Source organism: Somniosus microcephalus, chromosome 6 (genome assembly GCF_052327205.1).
Source record: "Somniosus microcephalus isolate GS21.2 chromosome 6, FLI_Smic_1.0, whole genome shotgun sequence".
NCBI lineage: Eukaryota > Metazoa > Chordata > Chondrichthyes > Squaliformes > Somniosidae > Somniosus > Somniosus microcephalus.
This window is the reverse complement of record NC_140992.1, coordinates 228,083,973-228,102,441: the sequence shown is the minus strand read 5'-3', so window position 1 is coordinate 228,102,441 and position 18,469 is coordinate 228,083,973. Positions and strand designations below refer to the sequence as shown.

General features: G+C 43.7%; 1 protein-coding gene across 2 annotated transcripts in view; it reads left to right on the top strand.

Annotated features, from left to right (window-relative positions):
• gpt2 (glutamic pyruvate transaminase (alanine aminotransferase) 2) overlaps window positions 1-18,469 on the top strand; it is a 39,006-nt gene that overhangs the window by 1,357 nt on the left and 19,180 nt on the right. For both annotated transcript variants that reach the window (XR_015078823.1, XM_085991517.1), the window contains exons 2-3: window positions 10,617-10,706; window positions 17,719-17,827. Coding sequence is in view for 1 of the 2 variants with exons in the window: in XM_085991517.1 (XP_085847643.1) it covers window positions 10,617-10,706; window positions 17,719-17,827 (199 nt within the window). In the remaining variant the exon portion in view is untranslated. The remainder of the gene's footprint in view (window positions 1-10,616; window positions 10,707-17,718; window positions 17,828-18,469) is intronic.

The window sequence follows — 18,469 nt, the reverse complement described above, 5'->3', positions numbered from 1 at the left end:
GATTTGCAACATACCTTTTTTATCCAATTTTTAAAGATTTTTTTAGATTTTTTGAATGCTATCAATGGTAGGTGAAGTGACTTGGTGCCACAGTCCACTGTACCACATAGGATGACTTACAAACAAAAATTTCTTTGGATGTGACTGATTCTGGCAAGGCTGCCTTTATTGCCCAAGCCTAGTTGGTTGCCTTTATCATAGTGATAGGTTTTTACAGTTGAGTGGCTTGCAAGGCCACTTCAGGAGGCATTAAGAGTCAATCATGCAGTGAGGAACAGAGTCCTGTGTAGTCCAGACCAAGCAGTGACAGGTTCCCTTCCTTGTAAGATGTTAGTGAACCAGCTGGGTGTTTCTCAAAATCTGGCAGCTTTGCAAGTTTTGTTTTCCTGGTGCCAGCCCACAAATCACCACACTTAATAAAGTTGTGAAACTGAATTTATGATGATGGGATTTGAGTTTGTACTCTCAGGGTTGTTAGTGTTGATACAGTTGATAGTGAATTCACAATCTACTTCAGTCAGGAAACCGTGAGAGTCAGTTGTCTGACTCCATGCCTGTTTAGCTAGTGTAGGTTGGTGAAGGCAGAAGTGATGAAGTGGGATAGGAGGATACTGTGGCTGCATCTTGGACAAGTTTGTGTTTGTGGCGGATGGGAGGCCAACTACGAGGGCATTGTAGTAAGTCTAGAGCTGATTTAAAAAAAAAAAAAAAAAAAAATGGATATGGTTTAGGTGGCAGTGATGCTGAGATAGGGGCAGAAAATGTTATGTAGGAGGACTGAGGTGGTCTTGATGGTGATCAGTTGTGGGGTTTGAAGCTTTGTGTTTTGGGTCAAAGGATGCCAATTTTTTGCATGATCAAGTTCAGCCTGAGTGAGTGGTTGGGGGAGGGGATTGAATCTGGACAAGGGAGCTGAGTTCATGGGGGTGGGTGTTGAAAATCATGGCTTCAGTCTTCCTGAGGTTCATATGGAGGAAGTTGACTTGATGTTGAACAGGCAGTCTGATGTCATGGAGGTAATCATGAGGTTGGAGAAGTAGAGCTGTATGTTGTTAACAAGGGTTATTTGTTTGGGTTCATTCAGTGCAGACTGAGGATCAAATCTAGGATCCTCTTCCTGACTTGGGCAACCACTTGCTGGAAAATTTTTGCTGAGCTGTTGGAGTCCTGTTGAACTATTTATTATTGTGGTGGTCTCAGCTAGTGTCCATACATGCAGATCCAGTAATAGGAACAGTAGTCCATTCAGCCTCTCGAGCCTGATCTGTACCTTGACTCTTCCTCAGCTGTCTTTAATCCATATCACTTGATGCCCTTGCCCAAGTGAAATCCTGATCCCAGTCTTGGAAAAATTTCAATTGACCCAGCATCTGCAGCCTTTGTGGGAAGAATGTTCTGGGTTTCCACTACCCTTTGGGTGTGGGGTGGGGAATGCATCCTGGTTTCACTCTTGAATGGGTTAGCTCTAATTTTAAGATTGTGTTCACTTGTTCTGGATGCCCCCACCAGAGACACTAGCTCCTCTGTTTTTACCCTATCAAATCCATGAATTATTTTAACACTTCAATTAGATGAACCCTGAATTGTCTAAACTTAAGGGAATACAAGCCAAGTTTATGCAACTTATCCTCATAATGTAACCCTTTTAAGCCCTAGTTTTAATTCTGGTGAATCTGAGCTGTACATCCTCTAAGGCCAATATATCCTTCCTGAGGGAGGCCACTGGAAAGAAATGAGAAGTAGGAACCACCCACCTTCACCCCTAATCTGGAGACAGAGGCCCAGTGTACTGTCCCCTGACCCTATTGCCATCTGGCTGAGATTGGCTAATTTTGCACTGATTGTGAATTAAACCTAGAATTTTCTTCGTCTGGGCAGTTTAGTGCCACACCCATGTGGTGTTTTTACCCACTAAACTATTAAGGGGAGGAAGGGGCATAGTAATTTCACATTATCAAAACTTATCCTTATTTTAAACTATCCAGAGACTTGAGCACAAAAATCTAGGCTGACACTCGAGTGCTGTACTGAGTGAATATTGTGCTGTCTTTTGGATGAGACATTAAATCAAGGCCCCGTCTGCTTTCTCAGGTGGACATAAAAGATGCCATGGCACTATTTTGAAGAAGAGCAGGAGAGTTATTGCTGGTGTCCTGGCCAATATTTATCCCTCAATCAACAGCAGTGGACAAAACCGATTACCTGGTCATTATCACATGGTTGTTTTTAGGAGCTTGCTGTGTGCAAATTGGCTGCTGCGTTTCCTACATTACAACAGTGACTACACTTCAAAAAGTACTTCATTGGCTGTAAAGTGCTTTTGGGACATGCAGTGGTTGTGAAAGGTGCTATATAAATGCAGGTCTCTTTTTCTGTAGGGTTGTACAGTGGTGTCGGAGGTTAGTGGATTGGCACATTGGGTTCAAGTTTTAAACTCGCTACATCATAAATCACAAGTTTAGTCTTTTCCAGAGCTGTCTGGGCAGGCACCAAAATGGAAGCAGTTCACTTCCTCTGAACTAAAAGTGGTGGTTTGGAGGGGAGAGTTTACTTGGGGCACTGGCTTATGCTGGGTAGTGTGTGCGTGCACTTTTTTTTGTATACATATCCTATATCTGCTGAGGAGACCAAGTCATTCTAGATTTATAGATCCACTGTGTATCGGATTTATAAACGTCTAACTTGATAACACCAGCACTCTTAAGAATGGTCTTCAACATGACTTATTTGCTGTAATATGAATCTTGTGGGAGCAAATGTTTTTCATTTCAACCATCTCGGCTTTAAAATTCAATTCCCCTTGAAGTAAAATATTGTCCTTCTGTGAAGTGAAGAAATACCATAGTAAATTTGCAGAGTTAACTGAATCCGCATTAAGAAAGATTATGTCCAGGTTTAAATGATATTCAAATACACTCCTAATTTCAGCCTTTGTCACTTGTTGATGTGACCTGTTTTGTAATCTAGCCTTTTTGTAGGTAAACAAGGCTTCTTCAGTTTCAACAAAGGTTTCTTGTAATATGAGGCTGTCTTACTGTATGTATTGTGTTTCAAATCCCTGTGTAAGAAAGATTCATGTAGCTTCAGAAATGGTTGGATGGTGTTTAATAACACTGTACTTGAACATAAAGGCAAGATTAATGAGTGGCCTTTTCATTAGATTCCCATTCAGTAGAAAATTCTATTGAATCTCAGTGCAATGAGTACTTTAAAGGGTCAGTGAAACTTTCAGTTTTAGTATATATATATTTGTCTGCCATTCCTTCTGTCACTTTTTAAACTTTTTTTTGTTACGGAATGACTTTCAGCATTTCTGTAATACCCTGGCATTTGTTTGAAAGTCACAGTTTGCGACTATCGCTAGCCATAAAATGTTCCCCAAATCGCTCTGAATGCATTTATGATGTGCATGAGTGGGTTGAGCCACTTGGCCTATGCTTGTCAGAAGAAAATAGTAGCTGCCTGCATTTTGAGAAGACAATGCCTTGAGAGGCACTGGTGGAAAACTACCTCTTTGTGACACTGCATAACAGCAGGTCTGTGTGTGTCCTGGGAGAATTTGCCAAGTAAAAATAAGCTTGTTTTTGGAGTTGAGGGCACTTGTATTGGGAAGGATGTCATTCCCAGTGCTGGGACGCTGCTGCTGATGATGTCTCTCCAGCTGGGTCTCTCTGTTCATTCCTCCTGAGACTTCCATTTCTGTTCTGCTCTTTCGCTGCTTCAACCTTCTCATTGCTCTGCCATTGCCTGCTACTGATTGCTGTTCCTGCCAGGCCTGCGTGCAACTGTTCCTGGTGCCACTAAACTGCCAGATTCTTGGCCTACATGTGACTTGCCCTCAACTGACCAGCCTCTTTTTTGCTAAAGGAATTGTGGGGCACTCAAGAGTACAGTAGCATAGTGGTTATGTTACTGGACTACTAATCCAGAGGCCTGGACTAATGATCGGGGGACATGAGTTCAAAAAAAAAAATAGTATCCCACCATGGCAGCTGGGGAATTTAAATTCAGTTAATTTATAAAAAAAAAAAATAATAATCTGGAAAAATAAAATCTGGAATGGTGACCATGAAACTACTGGATTGTTGCAAGAACCCTTCTGGTTTGCTAATGTCCTTTTTTAGGGAAGGAAATCTGCCATCTTTACCTGGTCTGGCTGATATGTGACTCCAGACCCACAGCACTGTGGTTGACTCTCCACCATTTTCTCAAGGGCAAATAGGGATGGGCAATAAATGCTGACCTTGCCAGCGACACTCGCATCCTGTGAATAAATAGTGCTTGGGCTCTGCTGTAGGTGATTAGACTCTCCTGTTTTGGCAAGAATGCAGAGTGAAATCCTGATCTCTTGCCAGACACTGCACATTTCAGCACCCACTTCTTTCTCTTCTCCACTGCCTCTTTCTTCCTCCCTGCCCCCCCCCCCCCCCGCACAAAACAGACTAACCTGGGTCACTACTGGACTGTACCAGACATCAAACAATCCTCTGCTACACATTCCACCATGCCTCTGTCCAACTGCCATAATGACAGCATAGCTTTCACTGCCAAGTTCTATGTGGGCCTTTGCATATACTGCTCTGGCATCTTCTCATTTAAGCACATCACTATTGTTGTCTGCTTTCCCTTACCTCTGTCTTTGCCCTTGTCCCCTCTAACTCACTCATAATCTCCAAAGCACAGCCTCGAGTGGACCTGGTACATGACCAGTCTAGTTGTTCCTTCCTCTTCATCATGGCCAAATATTCCTACTACTCCAGGATCATCTTCGAGGGCAAGGACATTCACAGACTCCCCCTGTACTTGTTAACTAACTGCCTCCTCTGACCACATCCATCCTCACTCCTCATCCAGTGCAAGGAGCTTATGACTTGCTTCAGCTGTTAAGATTGAGGCTGCCTCAGCTGCTGTTAGCTCCTCCCCCCCCCCCCCTCCCCCACCATTGCAGTCTTGATCCCATATTACTCTACAAAATCTCTCCCATCTTTTCTGCCCTCGCCTCTCTCCAGGCTCATCTCCTCCTCCATGAGACTCTCCTGCTCTCATCCATTCCAATAACTCTACCTTATCAAACCTCCCTTTCCTCCAGTATCCTTGAAAGCATTGTTGCCACCCAGCACATGTCCAACTCTCATTCTACCTAAATCCTCAGCTAGTTTCCTCCTGACAACAGCACTGAAATAGTCTTGATCACTTACTATCCACCTTTACTGACTGGTGGTGCGCTTGCTTCCTTTTTCTGCTTGACTTCTGTAGCCATCAGCACAGTTAATCATGCCACCTTCCTCCATTGTTTCAGGGGACCACCCTCAACTGGTTCCATTTCTAACTTGACCAGCCAGCATGTTTCTAATAGTCGCTTCTCTTGACCCTGCACAGTTGCCTCCAGGGTACCCCAAGGTTTCATCCTTGGCACCCTCTTTGTACAACTTGTACAGAACTTCACATCCAACCTGTACCTTGTTTGCACTAGATCTCTTGCCCATCAGCCCTACCCTCCCTGCTTCACCCCACACACACACAATCTCCCCCCACCCTCGAACCTTGCCCCAGCCTGTTCCTGCAACTTGTCGATACCGCACTCTCTACATTGCTCAAACTCTGGGCCCCTGTACAGTTCCCTCATCCCTAGCTTTCCTTACTTGATGATGGCAGAACTTTCAGCTGTCTTGGTCTTGCCCTCTGGAATTCTTTCCCTAAACTTTCCCCTTGCTGATTCCCTCTCCAAATTTTTTAAAAACCTCCTTAAAGTATATCTTTGCGTGTAACTTCAGCCAACTCTCTTAAATCCTCTGCTGCAGGGGTTCTCAACTTGGGGTCCATGTGAAGGTTTCAAGGGGTCCGAGAACCCCTGACTTGTAGGACATGTTTTGAGCAGCTCACTGACCCTCCCCAGCAAGTGTCACTTTCATCCCCTGCCTTGGCTCCTGAGGCTCATGGTCATCGGTCCGCTGTGTTGTCAAGGAGACGGCGTCCAGTCTCAGTGGGCGCACTCGGCTCATTAGTAACAGACCAGAGAAGCGAGAGCTGGTATGGCCCTCCACACCATCGGTCTCCTCGGCCCTCTGTCAGCTCCAGTGACACTATCAACTTCAGGACAACTCTACTAACTGGAGCAGAACTCTACCAGCCTTGGCAACAGTCTCAAGTTCAGCACCAGCAACAAGTGTCACATTAAGTAAGACAAAAATAATAAATATATATGATTAATTGTGTAAGTAATTTTTATACAGAAAAAAATCTTGTGTTACAGGGGGTCTGTGGAATTTTTATAACACGGAGAGGGAGCCTCAAGCAAGAAGGTTGAGAACCCCTGCTCTACTGCTTGGTCTGTCGCTCTCTATTGAAGCACTGTGGGACATTTTATGTTAAAGGCACTGCACAACTGCAAATTGAAGTAACAGCAATACCTCATTTATCTTGCAGAACTGGAGTCTAAGTCAAGATTGTCAGTAGCATCACTGACATTCGAAATGTTGCAGATGTTTCTCTACTGAAGTGAAACTTCAGTTTCAGAATTTACATAGTCCCTTTATAAACTTTAAACCCTGTTTTTTACATTTTGTCTTATGCAAAGTCGTTGACGACAACTTTTGTATTGTTTTTGATTTTTGTTGTTGTATCTGGTAGTTTTTATTGTGGGTGCAGTGTAAATTATAGAAAGTAATACTTTTAAAGTGAGATATTTGTGTTTTAAAGGAACTTCAGGTTTGTGACAAAATTGTCAAATGAAAGCATGAAATTAAATCTTTGTTTTTTGTGCAGTACTTTCACCTGCTCCCAAATCATTCCTGTTAATTAGGTTTTTAAAATTACATTTTCAATCTGATGAAATAACAGGTAATTCACCTGAAATAAAAATGGTTCTTTTTAAACCGCTTTCATGCTTGTCTGTGTGATTGGTAAACAGTATCGTGAACCCTGCTACCTCTCCTAGGAGTCTCTTAGTATATAGTGCCCAGTGTGACACAAAATCCAAGGCATGAAAGAGCAGTCTGTAACTTTACCCATAGGCTGCCATATTTGTTCAGCTGACACATGTGTTGAAAATGATCACACAGACTGTTTGCTTAGTCTATGCAATCTGGATTTTGGCTTGACCGAGTTGGCAAGCTTTTGAGAATGTGTTTTCCACACTTAAATCTCAGCTGAGACTGATTTACATTATGAACAGCATTTTACTTCGTTATATTTCTCAAAATATGGCATGAGTCCTACAGTGATATCTCTAGTGTACTGTGAAATAGTTTGCTACATTCACATTAGAATTATTGGTACCAAATCTCAATGTTCATGTTTCTCAATGTTTGTTTAAAAAGCCAATGTCTTTCTTTTGGTATTTATATTTCAACTGAACCAGACCAGGTGATTTCCAGTAATGTTTGTGTGCAATGTTAAATCTCTCATGTAGTTCAAAACCCAGAATAAACTTTCTGATGTTTACTGCAGTCCCATAATAGCTTGCCGAGGTAATTTTATTGAAGTAATATGACGTGACTGATTAGTTAAAAGTATTACACATCTTGCTAAAATTGCAAAATACAGGCCTCTGATATATATATTTATAAATAAATACTGTTTGCATCACACTTCAAGATTCAAGTAGCTTTGATTTCCCTCCTTCCTGATCACAAATCTCATTCACATTTACTTGTACTATAACTTCTTTTGTGTGCTCTATGTTCCATGGTGGATTTACATTAAAGTGCAAGTATTTAATTGGTTTATTCTCAGTTATTTACGTAAGAGATTTTCTCCCCCTTGCTTCCCATGGTGGTTTTTTTCTTGCTGAAGTTATCATTGTGGCACAAGGGAGATCGTTCCCGTTGTTTAGTCTTCAGCAACCAGTATCTGAATGTGATTCTTTGCTAAGGTGCTGTCCTGATGATGGCAAACTGGCAGCGTTAGCCGTCATTCCGCCTTTGAAACTGACCACATCAGGATTTAGTGCACGCTCAGCCTAATGAAGAAATCCTGAAGTTGCAGTCTGTCATTCACTGCCCCTCCACAGGCTGCGCTGTCTCTCCCCATATTTTTTCCCCCTACCTCAACAATGATAACTTGCATTTAAAGAGGACCTCTCTTTGATGTAGGAAAATGCCCCAAGGTGCTTGACTCGAGCAGTTATTTACATGATTATAAGAGAGATAATCAGATAAGAATTGACAGCCAAATATATTAGGGGTGACTAAAAGCTTGGTCAAACAGGTAGATTTGAAGGAGGGTCATAAAGTGGGGTGGGGGGGGGTGGGGGAGAGAGATTTATAGAAACATAGAACATAGAAAAATAGGAGCAGGAGTAGGCCATTTGGCCCTTCGAGCCTGCTCCGCCATTCAATATGATCATGGCTGATCCTCTATCTCAATACCATATTCCTGCTCTCTTCCCCATACCCCTTGATGCCTTTTGCATCTAGAAATCTATCTACTTCTTAAATATAGTCAGTGACTTGGCCTCCACCACCTTCTGTGGTAGAGAATTCCACAGGTTCACCACCCTGAGTGAAGAAATTTCTCCTCACCACAGTTCTAAATGTCCTACCCCGTATCATGAGACTCTGAATTTTATACATTTCAATGAGATCCCCTCTCATTCTTTAAACTCTACTGAACACAGGCCTAGTCGACCCAATCTCTCCTCATACGACAGTCCTGCCATCCCAGGAATCAGTCTGGTGAACCTTTGCTGCACTCCCTCTGGCAATTTGGTAAGGAGACCAAAACTGCACACAGTACTCCAGGTGTGGTCTCACCAAGACCCTGTAGAACTGTAATAAGATATCCTTGCTCCTGTACTCAAATCCTCTTGCAATGAAGGCCAACATACAATTTGCCTTCCTAACTGCTTGCTGCACCTGCATGTTTGCTTTCAGTGACTGGTGTACAAGGACACCCAGGTCCCTTTGTACATCAACATTTCCCAATCTATCACCATTTAAATAATACTCTGCTTTTCTGTTTTTTCTACCGAAGTGGATAACTTCACATTTATCCATGTTATACTGCACCTGCCATGTATTTGCCCACTTACTCAACTTGTCTAAATCGCCTTGAAGCCTCTTTACATCCTTCTCGCAACTCACAATCCCACCATCGTGTCGTCTGCAAACTTGGAATGAATACATTTGGTTCCCTCATCCAAATCATTGATATATATTGTGAATAGCTGGGGCACAAGCACTGATCCCTGTGGTACCCCACTAGTCACCGCCTGCCACCCTGAAAAAGACCCATTTATTCTTGCTCTCTGTTTCCTGTCTACCAATTTTCAATCCATGCCAGTATATTACCCCCAATCCCATGTGCTTTAATTTTGCACACTAACCTCTTATGTGGGACTTTATCAAAGGCCTTCTGAAAATACAAATACACCACATCCACTGGTTCTCCCTTATCTATTCTACCAGTTACATCCTCAAAACTCCAGTAGTTTTGTCAAATATGATTTCCCTTTCATAAATCCACATTGACTGTCTAATCCTGTTATTTTCTAAGTGTCCTGTTATCACATCCTTTTATAATAGATTCTAGCATTTTCCCTACTACAGATGTTAAGCTAACCGGTCTGTAGTTCCCTGTTTTCTCTCTCCTATTTTAAATAGTGGGGTTACATTTGCCACCTTCCAATCTGCAGGAACTGTTCTGAAATTCTATAGATTATGGAAGATGACAAACAATGCATCTACTATTTCCATGGCTACCTCCTTTTGGTACTCTGGGATGCAGATTATCAGGCCCTGGGGATTTCAGCTTTCAGTCCCATTAATTTCTCCAGCACTTTTTTGTTACGAATACCCTTTAATTCCTCCTCTCAGAAATGCTAAGGAACCAAGGGTCTCAAAGTTATTTGTGTCCTCTACTGTGAAGACAGAACCAAAGTATTTGTTTAATTGCTCTGCCATTTCCTTGTTCCCCATTATAATTCTCCCATTTCTGACTAAGGGACCTACATTTGTCTTCATTAATCTCTTTCTTTTTCCATTACTTGTAGAAGCTTTTACAGTCTGCTTTTACTCTCGTACTCTTTTTCCCCTCTTAATCAACCTCTTGGTCCTTTTTTGCTGAATTCTAAACTGCTCCCAATCCCCAGGCTTGCAACTTTTTCTGGCAACTTTATATGACTCCTCTTTGGATCTAATACTATCCTTAGGAAGGGAATTCCAGAATTTGTGGCACGACTGAAGGCATGGCTGCCATTGGGGCAAAGGGAGTATGGGATACATAAGAGGCCTAAGTTGGAGGAACGCAGAGTTCTCCAAGGGACGCAATGCCTTTGAATGGCCTGGGGCAACAGATATGCTATAGATGCAAAATTTTATTATATATTTCCATTCAATTCTTTTTTTTTAATTAATCATTAACTTATAAAGAGGATACATGGAGTTCAGTGGATTTAGCATTTATTTTCTACTGATATCGATCATTAATGACAACTTTTCTTGCAAACTGTTGGGTTAGCCCACTGATGGAATATAAATTGAATCATATGATGCATCTAATGTATAACAATTATTACATGGAACTGCTAAGTTTAATTGGCTCCTATTCCAGAATGTATTACAGCAAATAGTCACATTACTTGACTGATTGCATTGTTCTGTATTTCTTGTACCTAGGGAGCCCAGAAGCCCTTCACAGAAGTAATCAAAGCTAATATAGGAGATGCTCAGGCTATGGGGCAGCAACCAATCACATTTCTGAGACAGGTAGTGTATGTGTGTGTGTAAAATATATATTACACTGCTTTCTAAAGATTTTTTTTAATTTTTTTTTTTAATCCATTTTGTCTTGAAAGAAAAGGTTAATCCCTGCAGGATCCTATTAACATTGAATATTTGCTGTTTTGCACAGTGTTTGTTGGTTTCGGTTGTAGCTGTAAATTTAAGTGCTATTGTATTGGAATGCTATTTTTAAACTGGGGGGAGGGGTTCTTCTGTTTTTGTTATTCGTTCCTGGGATGTGGGTATCGCTGGCAATGCTAGCATTCATTACCCATCCAGAATTGCCCTTGAGAAGGTGGTGATGAGCCACTTCAACTGCTGTGTGGTGAAGGTACTCCCAGTGCTGTTAAGGAGGGAGTTCTTGGATTTTGACCCAACAACTATGAAGGAATGGGGATATATTTCCAAGTCAGGATGGTCTGGAACTTGGAGGTGGTGGTGTTCCCATGCACCTACTACCCTTGTCCTTCTAGGTTTGGGAGGTGCTGCCGAAGAAGCCTTGGCGAGTTGCTGCAGTGCATCTTGTAGATGGCACACACTGCAGCCACGGTACGCTGGTGGTGGAGGGAGTGAATGTTTAAGGTGGTGGATGGGGTGCTGATCAAATGGGCTGCTTTGTTCTGGATGGTGTCGACCTTCTTGAGTGTTGTTGGAGCTGCACTCATCCAGGCAAGTGGAGAGTATTCATCACACTCTTGACTTGTGCCTTGGAGATGGTGGAAAGGCTTTGGGGAGTCAGGAGGTGAGACACTCACCGCAGAATACCCAGTCTCTGGCCTGCTTTTGTGGCCACAGTATTTGTGTGGCTGGTCCAGTTAAGTTTCTGGTCAATGGTGATCCCCAGGATGTTGGTGGGGGATTTGGCGATGGTAATGCTGTTGAGTGTCATGGGGCAGTGATTAGACTCTCTTGTTGGTGTAGTGTATGTGCCTTTAAGAGCCCCCTGTGTACTGTAATACCGGTAATGGCCACTCGGGCTATATAAGCCTGTATATTGTGTTGTATCAGTTAGTTACCCTCCAGACTTTGTTCAGTAAACACCTGTGAAACCAACTCCGGTCTTCCGTGTCTCTATTAAAACACGGATACAACAGTTGGAGATAGCCATTGCCTGGCACTTAAGTGGCAAGTAACATTCACACCACACATCAGCTCAAGCCTGAATGTTGTCCAGGTCTTGCTGCATGCAGGCATGGATGGCTTCATTATCTGGGGAGTTGCGAATGGAACTGAACACTGCAATCCTCCGCGACCATCCCCACTTCTGACCACCTGATGGAGGGAAGGTCATTGATGAAGCAGCTGAAGATGGTTGGGCCTAGAATGCTGCCCTGAGGAACTCCTGCAGCAATGTCCTGGGGCTGAGATGATTGACCTCCAGAAACCAGAACCATCTTCCTTTTGTGCTAGGTATGACCCCAGCCAGTGGAGAGTTCTTACCCCCCACCCCTGGATTACCATTGATTTCACTTTTACTAGAGCTCCTTGATGCCACACTCTGTCAAATGCTGTCTTGATGTCGAGGGCAGTCACCCTCGCCTCCACTCTGGAATTCAGCTCTTTTGTCCATGTTTGGACCAAGGCTGTAATTGAGGTCTGGAGCTGAGTGATCCTGGCGGAACCCAAACTGAGCATTGGTGAATAAGTGCTGCTTAATAGCACTGTCGACACATTCCATCACTTTGCTGAGGATTGTGAGTAAACTGCTGGGGCGGTAATTGGCTGGGTTGGATTTGTCCTGCTTTTTGTGGGCAGAACATACCCAGGCAGTTTTCCACATTGTCTGATAGATGCCAGTGTTGTAGCTGTACTGGAACAGCTTGGCTAGAGGCGTGGCTAGTTCTGGAGCACAAGTCTTCTGTACGACAGCTGGGATGTTGTCGGGGCCCACAGCCTTTGCTGTATCTAGTGCGCTCAGCCATTTCTTGACATCACGTGGAGTGAATCGAATTGGCTGAGGACTGGCTTCTATGATGGTGGGGATGTCCAGGTGGAGGCTGATATGGATCATCCACTTGGCACTTCTGGCTGAAGATGGTTGCAAATGCTTCAGCTTAGTCTTTTGCACTTGTGTTCTGGGCTCTGCCATCATTGAGGATGGGGATGTTCATGGAGCTTCCTCCTCCTGTTAGCTGTTTAATTGTCCACCATCATTCATGACTGGATGTGGCTGGACTGCAGAGCTTTGATCTGATCTGTTGATTGTGGGATCTCTTAGCCCTGTCTATAGCATGCTGCTTCAGCTGTGTAGCATGCAGCTTCCCCAGGTTGGAACCTCATTGTTAGGTACGCCTGGTGCTGCTCCTGTCATGCTCTTCTACACTCCTCATTGAACCAGGCTTGCTGGTAATGGTAGAGTGAAGGATATGCCAGTCCATGAGGTTATGGATTGTGTTGGAGTACAATTCTGTTGCTGGCCCACAGCACCTCATGGATGCCCAGTTTTGTGCTGCTAGCTCTGTTCTGAATCTATCTCATTTAGCATGGTGGTAGTGCCACACAACATGATGGTGGGTGTCCTCAGTGAGAAGAAGGGTCTTTGTCTCCACAATGACTGTACGGCGGTCACTGCCACCCATGCTGTCATGGACAGATGCATCTGCGACAGGTAGATTGGTGAGGACAAGGTCAAGTAGGTTTTTTCCCTCGTTGGTTCTCTTCCCCACCTACCTCAGGCCCAGACTGGCAACTATATCCTTCAGGACTCTGCCAGCTTGGTCAGTAGTGGTGCTACTGAACCACTCTTGGTGGTGGACATTGAAGTCCCCACCCAGAGTACATTTTGTGCCCTTGCTACCCTCGGTGCTTCTTCCAAGTGGGGTTTGACATGGAGTACTGATTCATCAGCTGAGGGAGGGCGGTAGGTGGTAATCAGCAGGAGTTTTCGTTGCCCCATGCTTGACCTGAAGCCATGAGACTTCGTGGGGGTCTGGAGTCAATGTTGAGGACTTCCAGGGCCACTCCTGACTGTATGCCACTGCCTCTGTTGGGCCTATCCTGTCTGTGGGACAGGACATACCCAGGGATGGTGATGTAGGAGTCTGGGACATTAGTTGAAAGGTATGATTCTGTAAGTATGATTCGGGCTGTTGGTTGACTTGTCTGTGGGACAGCTCTTCCAATTTTGACAGTCCCCAGAGGACTGGGTGTGCTGTTGTCGTGTCCCATTCCGGGTGGTCCATCTGGTTTTATTATTTTTGTTTCTCGTAGCAGTTTGTTACAACTGAGTGGCTTGCTAGGCCATTTCAGGGCAGTTGAGTCGACTACATTGTTGTGGGTCTGGAGTCACTTATAGGCCAGACTAGGTAAGGCCGGCAGATTTTTTTTCCTAAAGGACATTAGTGAACCAGATGGGTTTTTGTGACAATCCAATAGTTTCATGGTCACCAGGGGCGATGTTAGGAAGCACTTCTTCACACCTGTTCATAATCATAATCAACTTTATTGTCATTGTTAGTGCACAAGTGCAGTACAATGAAATGTAGGCTTGCGGCTCCCGAGAGTGTACATTTAGATTAAGACATTTAAACATTCAACATTCATTTGGCTTGTAATACATTAACATAAACATAACCATAATAAAGTGCATTGGCAGATGTGCGGGCTTTAGAGTTTATTTGTGGAGTTCAGTAGGATGACAGCCCTGGGAAAGAAGCTGTTCCTAAATCTGGTCGTTCGGGTGCGAATGCATCTGTAGCGTCTCCCAGATGGCAGGAGGGCAAACAGACTGTGGCTGGGGTGGGTAGGGTCTTTGATGGTTAAAGAGGAGATTAACATAATAGTAAGGAAGGATATTAGTTCTGATGTGGAATCTGTATAGGTAGAGCTGAGAAATACCAAGGGGCAGAAAACGTTAGTGGGAGTTGTATACAGACCCCCAAACAGTAATGCTGAGGTTGGGGATGGCATTAAACGGGAAATTAGAGATGCGTGCAATAAGGGCACAGCAGTTATCATGGGTGACTTTAATCTACATATAGATTGGGCTAACCAAATTGGTAACAATACGGAGGAGGAATTCCTAGAGTGTATACGGGATGGTTTCCTGGACCAATATGTCGAGGAACCAACTAGAGATTTGGCCATCTTAGACTGGGTATTATGTAATGAGAGGATGAATTGGCAATATTGTTGTGCGAGGCCCCTTGGGGAGGGGCGATCATATGGTCGAATTCTTCATTAAGATGGAGAGTGAAGTATTTGACTCCGACTAGGGTCCTGAATTTAAATAAAGGAAACTACGATGGTATGAGGCGCGAGTTGGCAAGGATGGATTGGGGAACGTTACTTAAAGGGTTGATGGTGGATAGGCAATGGCAAACATTTAAAGATCGCATGGATGAACTACAGAATTTGTTCACCCCTGTTTGGCATAAAAATAAAACAAAAAAGGTGACTCAACCGTGGCTAACCAGGGAAATTAGGGATCGCATACGATCCAAGGAGAGGACATCTAAATTGGCCAGAAAAGCAGCAAACCTGAGGATTGGGAGCAGTTTAGGATTCAGCAAAGGAGGCCAAAGGGATTAATTAAGAGGGGGAAAATAGAGTATGAGAGTAAGCTTGCAGGGAACATAAAAACTGACTGTAAAAGCTTCTATAGATATGTGAAGAGAAAAAGATTGGTGAAGTCAAGCATAGGTCCCTTGCAGTCAGAATCAGGGGCATTTATAATGGGGAACAAAAAATGGCAGACAAATTAAATACATACTTTGGTTCTGTCTTCACAAAGGAGGAAGCTAATAACCTCCCGAGATGTTGGGGAACATAGGGTCTAATGAGAGGGAGGAACTGAATAAAATCAGTATTTGTAGGGAAATGGTGTTGGGGAAATTAACGGGATTGAAGGCCGATAAATCCCCAGGGCCCGATAATCGACATCCTAGGGTACTTAAGGATGTGGCCCTAGAAATAGTAGATGCATTGCTGGTCATCTTCCAAAATTCTATGGTCTCTGGAACAGTTCCCATGGATTGGAGGGTAGCTAATGTAACCCCACTATTTAAAAAAGGAGGTAGAGAGAGAAAACTGGGAATTATAGACCGGTAAGCTTGACATTGGTAGTGGGGAAAATGCTAGAGTCCATTATAAAAGATGTAATAGCAGAGCACTTGGAAAACAGTGACAGGATTGGACAAAGTCAACATGGATATACAAAAGGTAAATCGTGCTTGACTAATCTACTGGAATTTTTTGAGGATGTAACTGGTAGAATAGATAAGGGAGAACCAGTGGATGTGTATTTGGACTTTCAGAAGGCTTTCGATAAGGTCCCGCATAAGAGATTAGCGTGCAAAGTTAAAGCACATGGGATTGAGTAGAAGGTACTGACTTGGACAGAGAACTGGTTGGCAGACAGGAAGCAAAGAGTTGGTATAAACGGGTCTTTTCCGAGTGGCAGGCAGTGACTAGTGGGGTACTGCAGGGATTGGTGCTAGGACCCCAGTTATTCACAATATATAAATGATCTAGACAAGGGAACTAGATGTAATATATCCAAGTTTGCAGACGACACAAAGCTGGGTGGGTGTGTGTGCTGTGAGGAGGATGCAGAGATACTCCAGTATGATTTGGACAGGTTGGGTGATTGGGCAGATGCAGTATAATGTGGATAAATGCGAGGTTATCCACTTGGGTGGCAAAAACAGGAAGACAGATTATTATCTGAATGGCAATAGATTGGAAAAAGGGGAAGTGCAACGAGACCTGGGTGTCCTTGTGCACCAGTCGCTGAAGGTAAGCATGCAGGTGCAGCAGGCGGTTAAGAAGGCAAATGGTACGTTGGCCTTTGTAGCAAGAGGATTCGAGTACAGGAGCAAGGATGTCTTGCTGCAGTTGTACAGGGCTTTGGTGAGACTACACCTTGAGTATTGTGTGCAGTTTTGGTCACCTTATCTGAGGAAGGATGTTCTTGCCATGGAGGGAGTGCAGCAAAGATTCACCAGACTGATGCCTGGGATGGCAGGAATGACTTATGAAGTGAGATTGGGTCGATTGGGCTTGTATTTGCTAGAGTTTAGAAGAATGGGATCTCATTGAAACTTATAAAATTCTAACAGGACTAGACAGACTAGATGCAGGAAGGATGTTCCTGATAAGAACATAAGAAGCAGGAGTAGGCCATACGGCCCCTCGGGCCTGCTCCGCCATTCAATGTGATCATGGCTGTTCTGAACCTAGACTCGCGACCACTTCCCTGCCAGCTCCCCGTAACCCCTAATTCCCTTATCAGCTAGGAAACTGTCTATCTCCATTTTAAATTTATTTAATGTCGCAGCTTCCACAGCTCTCTGAAGTAGCAAATTCCATAGATTTACTACCGAGTGAAGAAGTTTCTCCTCATCTCAGTTTTGAAAGGGCAGCCCCTTATCCTAAGATTATGCCCCCTAGTTCTAGTCTCGCCCATCAGTGGAAACATCCTCACCGCATTCCTGATGGCGGGGGAGTCCAGAACCAGGGGTCACAGTCTACGGATAAGGGGTAAGCCATTTGAGACTGATGAGGAGGAATTTCTTCACCCAGAGTGGTGAACCTGTGGAATTCTCTACCACAGAAGGCCATTGAGGCCAATTCATTAAATATATTCAAGAAGGAGTTAGATATATTTCTTAAGGCTAAAGGGGTCAAGGGATATGGGGAGAAAGCAGGGACAGGGTACTGAATTTGGATGATCAGCCATGATCTCATTAAATGGTGGAACAGGCTCGAGGGGCCGAATGGCCTACTTCTGCTCCTATCTTCTATGTTAAGGCCTTTAAATTGAGCTCTTGTGTGATATGCACGAATTATAAATTTGAGGATTTTTTTGTCTGCAATAAATGTTTTTGTGAAATGGGTGGCTGTTCCTGATAACTTCACAATATGAAATGAATGATCTTTGCTGAGACCATTTTGAAAACAAAGTTTAGGCTGCTTGTTAATGTTTTTGGCAGAAGGAAAAGTACTAAAAGAAGTCCATTTAAATACTTAATTGGGTTATATTTCTTGCCCAATTCAGGTTGTTGCTCTTTGTACTTATCCAGAACTGATTGGGAGTCCGCATTTCCCTGCTGATGCAAAGGAGAGGGCCCAACGTATCCTGCTGGACTGTGGAGGACAAAGTCTAGGTACTTCTGCTTCATTCCCATTTGTACTAGTTCATTCGCATTGAGAGGCATGCTGTTCAGTCCTGAAGCCATCACAGTGAGTGATAAGTATGAGATTCTGTGGAGGGTTAGTTGTGCAACTTCCATGTAAGATTATAGTCAGGAGCTGTGATTCGGGTCCAGTGTCTGCTGGGTGGTGGCGGGCAGGAGGAGGAGGAGGAAATGGGCTAATGTGTCTGGATTGCAAAATGTGGGACCGGATCAGCTTGAGAGACCAGCTGGTCTTTTCCTGAACTGTTTCATATGACTGCTGGGCTTGCTAGAATTGCCTATTGGCCAGATACTGGCACACTGGTTTGTGTGGAACAAGGTTTGCTATAGGAATGGTTGTTGATTCCAACCCAAGTAGAATATTTGAGGTAAGAAGCCTAAAAGTTGTAACAGCTTGAGAGGAGAAAGCAATTGATCAACGGTACATGCTGATCATCATCCAGTGATCATTGCTAGTCGTGTGTCTGTGTGGATAGAGGGTGAGAACATGATTAATCTAGGTTTTGATGGCCTCTCACAGATGAGTGACCTGCTAAAATATGACAAATTCCACTTGGATGAGGTACAGAAGGGTTGGTGCCATTTGTGGGACTGTAGCCCAGCAATACTACT